At 35.0% G+C, this 7,785-nt stretch overlaps 1 protein-coding gene across 2 annotated transcripts; it reads left to right on the forward strand.

Moving 5' to 3' along the window:
- Positions 1–485: 485 nt before the first annotated feature.
- LOC147394582 (tryptophan N-monooxygenase CYP79A68-like) lies at positions 486–5,426 on the forward strand. 2 transcript variants are annotated; one of them, XM_086454875.1, is made up of 4 exons: positions 602–644; positions 2,082–2,273; positions 2,886–3,874; positions 4,391–5,426. In XM_086454875.1, exons 2-4 carry the CDS (start codon positions 2,168–2,170, stop codon positions 5,027–5,029), a joined length of 1,734 nt encoding a protein of 577 aa, XP_086311001.1. In that variant the 5' UTR covers positions 602–644; positions 2,082–2,167; the 3' UTR covers positions 5,030–5,426. The 2 variants fall into 2 exon arrangements, with proteins under 2 accessions (XP_086311002.1, XP_086311001.1); XM_086454876.1 differs by lacking the exon at positions 2,082–2,273 and having other exon boundaries at positions 486–644; positions 4,391–5,425.
- Positions 5,427–7,785: the final 2,359 nt, after the last annotated feature.

Raw genomic sequence — 7,785 nt, forward strand, 5'->3', positions numbered from 1 at the left:
CATATTTATGCGGATGTGCAATGGCGTATCCCAATGAATATCTATGTTCTGTGCACAGCCATATGGGGAGAGTTTGTTAGAGGGGGAGTTAGAAAATTACAACTCATTACCATATGTAGTAGGTGAGTTTTTTTTTTTTTTTGAGTCGTGACAACATGACCGCCCCTACGCTCCCATCACAGAACCGTAGATTGTTTTCCTTGAGATACACAAGAAAAAGATTTATGGTTACTCTTATCCCGAGGAAAATGATCTACGGTTCTGTGATGGGGGAGTGTGTCAGACGGGGCGTTAGAAAATCATTACACTTTTTTTTGTTTTTGTTGTTGGTTGTTGCTGTAGGTAAGCCTGTCTTTAATGAGTTGCTCAGTAACTTATTTGGAAATAAGTTACTGAACATCTACAATTAATAAGTGCAAATTAATCCTTATCCAAAGACATCTATCTATCTATTTATAAAGAGAGGATTAAGAGAAAGTGATAATCTATGCTCTCAACATTCTAAATTTTGACATCCCACCGAATTACAGTAGAGAAGAGTGGTACATCCCCATGCAATTTTTTGAAAGGCAGACGACAAGATCAAACGGGTTTTGGCCAACAAATATATTCAAGTCAAATGTGGCATAAAGCCATAGTTGCAGGTATGTTTAATTTCATATTTTTATGATGCTAAACATGATTAGTGGATCAACAGACTAAGAATGGTATATGATCGATAAACTCTACCTTTGGTCATACTAGATTTTTTTTTTATCTATCAGATGGTGAGCCAAGTAACCGAACATTTTCCCTAATTGATGGGTTCACTATGTGAAAACTGAAAATTTTGACACGAGAATTTGACAGGCCAAAGCCCACAAATTTTAGAAACTGAATTTTGACAGCCCACGGCTGTTGAAATTTTTGTTGTTCCCCAATTTGACGGCTTAGAGCCATCAAATTTCTGCCATCCTCCATTAATATGACGGTTTCGGTCTGTTGAACAAAAATATTTGACAATGAAAATATTGACACCTTGGTCTGTCGAGTTTTAGGAAATTCGACGGCCTTGGGCTATCAAATATAGGTTTTTTTTTTTCACATTGTGGTTCTAGCTAGTAGTTATATCAAGAAACAATAGAATTTAATTCCTCTTTATCCTCCTTAAATTTCTAATGTGAGGTCTTTTTATTTAGAGTAGTGATTTTCTGACTCGCCCACGTGGCATACTCAAATACTCCCCTAATGTGGCATGTGTTAGAAAAATAGATCTTTTTTCCTCAAGACACACAACTAGTACATGTCACGCTAGGAAAGTATTTTGAGTATGCCATTTGGGGGAGTCAGATTATCACGACTCTTTTATTTATTTAATTTTTTCTCGTGCAGTATTATTATTATTGTTTTGATTGATAAACTGTGGGTGAGGGCATTACGTGAAAACTAGAATATTCAATAGAAAAAATTGGCAGGCCAAGGCCCACAAATTTTAGAAGTTGAATTTTGATGGTCTAGGACCGTCGAAATTCTAGATATTCACAGATTTGGCGGCTTAGAGCCATCAAATTTCTCCCATCCTACATAAATTTAACAGTTTTGGCCTGTCGAAAAGAAAATTTGACAATGAAAAATTCGAAGCCAATTCGACCCCTTTGTTCGTCAAATTTTATGAAATTTAACGGCCCTCAAATTTGAGCTTTTTTCACATTGTGCCTCCCCAAAAAGTACACTACTAGCAAGTGTAGTTACAAGTAAGATCTTCCTCTGAAAAATGCTTAAGCTCTTGAGGGATAAGATTTTCATCCTCAATTACATGAAATTGAGGTTGTCACTCCACGATGGTTCGAACTCATTTTGAATGCATTTAATCGAATAAAGAGAATCCGATGAGATTAGTGCTTGAGGAATATCACGATATCTAGCAAATTTCAACGACTCATAAAAAGCATTGGGCTCTATTAGGGTGATACCCTCTTCCAACAAGTTACTCCATCCCCCATACATGAACTTTCTTGTGTTATCTCTACCAATAAAACCGAACTCAACACCATGTGATTCTTGGGACCCATCCGTATTTATTTTAACAATGTTTTCATCAGGGGTTTCCCAGAAGAAATGATTTAACCTTGATTTTACAATTGAAAATCCACAATTCCAGTTGTTTAGAATAGAGAGGTTACCTTGGATGAGTCATTATCAACGACTATATCATGAAACGCCCCTTGCAATGCTTGTTGAACCTTCTTCAATATTGCTTCTTTCTTTCTTCTCTTCTCGATCAATGGCACAAGGTATGATCGGAACTTCGATGTTTAGATTTAATGGTTTAATTTGATTACTCTAAAAATATAATTATATTTACATTTACCACTTTTTAATTTATTTTTTTTTGCTTTTGATCACCTCGAAATAGCTATGCATAGCACATGCAACGTACACAAATAATAATGCTATCGGAAAATGATTGTCGAGCCGTTTTTTTAAAAGAAACTAAATGCTGGAGTGATATTAAAATTCACATGCTTTTCATTGCGATGAAAAGCATCTATGGTCCCGTTTACACATCCACGTACCCCAAAAATGTGTGAAATGATGTGAATTTTAAGGTTACTCTAGGATTACTCTTTTTAAAAATATACACAAAAATGTCTCCTAATAAAAATTATGGATCGATTAGGACATACTTTATTAAACATTAGTCTACCAAGGATATTTTGAAGCATTTAATTATTTATAAAATAGCTAAACTACACTTTTAATTTTTTGGAAGAAACCTTCATTTATTGCATGGGTAACTCCTCCATGTTTTGAAAACCTTTAGGTTTAAAAATAGCTGACATGATCCTTGACCTTGGTCTTTTCTAATAGATTAATGTTTTGCATGTTATTTTTTTCTTTGGCAGTGTTAATTAGCCTCGGCATTCTTCTTTGTATCACCCCCCATCCCATAATTATGCTGCACCTCATAGCACTCGCGTTCACATTTTTCATTGTATTTCGATTTGCAAACCATGGGAAACATCAACCACTCCCACTCCCTCCTGGTCCAATCACCTGGCCCATCATAGGGAATCTTCCAGAATTGTTTAGAAACAAGCCGAGGTTCCGATGGATACATGGGCTCATGAAGGATATGAATACTAGTATTGCATGTATACGTCTTGGCAATGTACACATAATTCCAGTGACTAGTCCTGAGATTGCTAGGGAATTCTTGAAGAAACAAGATGCAATATTTGCATCAAGGCCTATCACCATGGCTACTGAGTACGCGAGTCATGGCTTTATGTCAACTGCTATTGTACCATGGGGAGATCAATGGAAGAAGATGAGAAGAGTGTTGGCGTCTGAGGTGCTCAGTCCATCTAGAATCCAATGGCTACAACACAAAAGATTAGAGGAAGCCGACAACCTTGTTCGATACATTTATAGCCAATGCAACAAAACTATGGCTGATGGTGGTGATGCAATTGTGGGCATGAGGAGTGTTGCATGGCAATATAGTGGGAATGTGATAAGAAAGATGATGTTCAACAATAGATACTTGGGAGAGGGAAGGAGCGATGGAGGGCCTGGTGTGGAAGAAGAAGAGTATGTCGATGCAGTGTTCACTGTTCTATCTCTCATTAACGCCTTTTGCGTATCTGATTACATGCCTTGCTTGAGATGGTTTGATTTTGACGGTCATGAGAAGATCATGAAGAAGGCAATCGGGACTGTGAACAAGTATCACAATCCAATAATTGATGACCGAATACAACGGTGGAGAGGTGGAAAAGATGAGTGTTGTTTCAAGAAAGAGCCCGAAGATATTCTTGATGTCCTCATTTGTATTAAGGACTCTAGTGGAAAACCATTGCTATCGACGGAAGAGATCAAAGCACAGTCGGCGGTAAGATTTTTATAACTTTTTACTCCCACTTATAAGGCTCATATGGTTAATATTTTAGACAATTCAATAGTAAAATTAATTACATGCCCATGCAATAAAGATCATCCTAATGAATATGTCTATATGTATATGTATAGCATTATATGCATTGAAAAGGCCAAATAGATATTTATTGTTGACAACAAAAATTTGAAGATAAAAAATGTTCCAATTTTAACATTTAACATTATTATTATTTTTTGAAAACTAATAAAATTACAATCGCAGAACCCTATTCTACAAAATCACCTTAGTTAATGTAGTTAATATTTCAAACTATAAAGAGACTCTTACAATACATTAAATGATAGAATATGACATAAAATAAGGCTATTAGTTTAAATTTTTTAAATTAATAGTTTAAAGTACTTACAATTTTTTTTTAAAATTATGTCTAAATCATAATTTTTATAATAAACATCCATTTTCACATGCCACCTACTAGTATGTATAAAGCGAGATCTTATTATCATGCAGGAATTGATTTTTGCATCGATAGATAATCCATCAAATGCAATTGAATGGGCATTAGCAGAGATGATCAATCAACCAGAAATTATTCGGAAAGCTGTTGATGAAATTGATGAGGTGGTTGGAAAAGAGAGACTTGTCCAAGAATCGGATTTTTCCCAACTTAATTATGTTAAGGCATGTGCAAGAGAAGCATTTCGGCTCCACCCTATTGCACCATTTAACCTTCCGCACGTATCCATGGAAGAAACTACAGTTGCTGGCTATCACATCCCAAAGGGTAGTCACGTGTTGTTGAGTAGAACCGGGCTAGGAAGGAACCCTAACGTTTGGGATGAGCCACTCAAGTTCAACCCAGATCGACATTTGAATAATGGGTCAACTCAAGTTGAACTTACAGAATCAGAATTGCGTTTCATCTCATTTAGTACGGGTCGACGTGGTTGCATGGGGACTCGACTAGGGTCTTTAATGACTATTATGCCATTGGCTAGGCTTCTTCAAGGGTTCGATTGGATTTTGCCACCTGGTGATGAATCGTGCATCGATCTCACCGAGTCAACTCATGATCTATCACTGGCCAAGCCGCTGCATGTATATGCTAAGCCGCGCTTGTCCCCACATCTATACCCAACATCCAAATAGTAGTGTGGTCCAGTGCCTTCTAAATTGAGAATTATAAAAGATTTATTAGAGTATTTAATGTGTTCCTTTGTAACAATGTGTATCTGGATACACCATATCATGTTTAGGAACATTGTAATAAGGTGCATGTTGATACACCAAATCATCTTGATGACGTTAAAGGTCAAGCTTGGGTAAGGTTAGATCAGGTTGTTTAGAGTTTAATTTTAATTAGGATTTTCCTATTATAAACCTTATGAGGGTTCTTCTAAGCAAGTTAAATTAATCCAACCTTAATAAAGGGAAATTTTTTATTAAATATACACATAATTTTGCATATAAGGGTTTGTGGAAAATTTTCTATAATCCATTCTACCATTATGAATAATTTTTTAGTCTTAAAATTCCAAAAGCCATATCATATGAAAGATCACACCGAAAAGTAAAAAGAAATTAAAAAATGGTGATAAATTGCCAAAAAATTAGGGGAATTTTATGGCTTGTACTTTTTTTGTTTTTTTTCTTGTGCTAGCACCCGAGAATAAATTAAATTAAAAAGAGAAAACAAGGACCTTCGGCCATTACAACTTTCCGCGTACTTTTCATTATTTGATGTTAACTCTTTGGGTTGGAAAAACATTTGAAGTAGGAAATTTATTCCAAGATTCCCATTTATAGCTTGGCTAGCTATGCAAAGGAAACTCTCTACAATCGAAAATATAAACAACGGAGGATTAAGTGGGTGTTGCATTGCCAATTGTATTTCATGAACCAAGAAACGAATGACCATTTGTTTTTTGGTTGTCACTTTAGAAGATGGACGAGGAACCAACGCTTGCGGAGGTTCAGAATACTAAGAGAGCGGTCAGGGTCAGTTGTTGAAAAGCCTATGGTGATTGAGAGCATTTAAAGGCCGACCAAACACATCCCGCAGATGTTGTTTACATCATTTTGCGCTGTGATTTATTTCTGTTGGAAAGAGAGGATTTGAGTAGATCCTATCACCAAAGGATGTAGTGCTGAAGCAAGTGGAAGAGGTCATTACAAATCGATCAGTTCGATGGTACCATTATTGATGATGATACATCAATCAGCAAGTAGTGCCCAGATTCTTCAGAAAAGCCTGCTGTTTTTCCATTGTACAAATAAATCCTCCAGTTAAACATCTATTTTGGAAAGCGCCTGAAGTGAATGTGGTGAAGATAAACACGGATGGTTCAACGTCTTAGACTGGGGCTGGTTTTGGTTTTATGGGGAGGGATAGTTGTGGTGCTACTCTCTTTGCAGGATGGAGTAACTCTATGCAAGATGACATTATCATGACTGAATTACAAGCAATAGTTGAGGTATGAAATACGCGAGAATGAGAAATTTTCTAAACATCCTTCTTTTGTTGGATTCACTCTATTCAATTAAAAAAATTATGAAGGAGATAAAACTGGCGTGAAAATATCTAGAGATCATTTTGGAGATTACCATCCTACGTGATTCTTTTGAAACATGTAGCTTCAAATCTATTACACCAAATTTTTCATAACACAAACTCTCTTTCTCTCTTTCACTCTCAAGCTTGCAAGGAATTATCTGAATTATCTAATACCATAGGGTCTAAGCTGTAGAAACATTGTGATTTCTCTAGTAGCATTGACGTGATCAACGAGTGATTTGGTCTCTACAATCTCTGATGATAGGTGAAAACGTGAAACTACTCCAGTTCGAATCTTCTTCAATACATCAAAAGTATGCATTCTAATCCTACAATCGTCGTTAAAAACCTTGTCTCAAAAATTGGGGTTGGGCAAACAAATCATGCTCTTCCCTTGAATTTTGTCTAAGGTCATGTCTTCTATTTATGCAAATGTGTTCACATCCATTTTTACAATCACGTTCCTTTTGGTCTTCTTCTCGCTCTTTTAAATCTTGTCTAAAAAATTGGGGTTGGGTGAAAAATCATGCTGCTTCCTTCAATTCTGTCTAAACTCATGTCTTCAATTCATGAAAATGTGTTCATATTCATTCTTACCTCCTTAATTTTGCGTCATTTCGGGTCTTCTTCTCACTCTGTTAAAACCTTTTGTAAGATATCTTTACTATTATAATTAGAGTAGGAGAGTAAGAGTGGTTCAACACCAAAATTTGGAAGACCAAAAATGCTCCCTTATTTTTATCATGGCTATTTTCATAAAAAAAATAAAATAGATTACAATCAAATGGTTGAATCACATAATTTAGTTTATAGTTTCCTAAAATTAGAGAAATATTCTTTTATTATGTTACTTTCAAAATTATCTTTGTTAATATTTTAAATTACAAAAGGCCCTTACAACATAAAATTACAATCCCAATTCCCAACCCTATATCAACGTTAGTTAATTTTTTAAAATTATAAAAATTCATTTATTATTTCATGTTCAAAATCACTTCAGTTAACATTTTAAATTAAAAAAAGGTCCTTATGGAATTTGATTATCTATTTGAAATATCTAAAACAATTTTAAAAGTATTTATAAAAACTTTTAATCAGACACAAATCCTAAATACATGTGCCTTTGCACATGCCACCTACAAGTAAATTAGCTTACAAAAACATCTCCTTTGATAATCCTACAAAATATGGTTTTAACAAGAAAACCTAGGTTTAGAAGGTTGTTTTAATGGGTTCCAAGGAATTACGAAACAATCTCTGTAAGATATGATGTAATATAATAATGTATAAATTAGTAATCCATATCATCTTTGTTAAGATAAAATTTTATTAGACTAACGTAGAAAATTGT

Source organism: Akebia trifoliata, chromosome 9 (genome assembly GCF_017979445.1).
Source record: "Akebia trifoliata isolate Shusen 1 chromosome 9, ASM1797944v1, whole genome shotgun sequence".
Classification (NCBI taxonomy): Eukaryota; Viridiplantae; Streptophyta; class Magnoliopsida; order Ranunculales; family Lardizabalaceae; genus Akebia; species Akebia trifoliata.

What these genes read in the sequence shown, in the direction of transcription:
- LOC147394582 (XM_086454875.1), top strand. Translation starts at nt 2,168, where the DNA reads ATGAGTCATTATCAACGACTATATCATGAAACGCCCCTTGCAATGCTT. An exon ending in TTCTCGATCAATGGCACAAG is followed by an intron (nt 2,274 to 2,885) that starts GTATGATCGGAA and finishes TTTCTTTGGCAG; the next exon opens with TGTTAATTAGCCTCGGCATT. An exon ending in AGATCAAAGCACAGTCGGCG is followed by an intron (nt 3,875 to 4,390) that starts GTAAGATTTTTA and finishes ATTATCATGCAG; the next exon opens with GAATTGATTTTTGCATCGAT.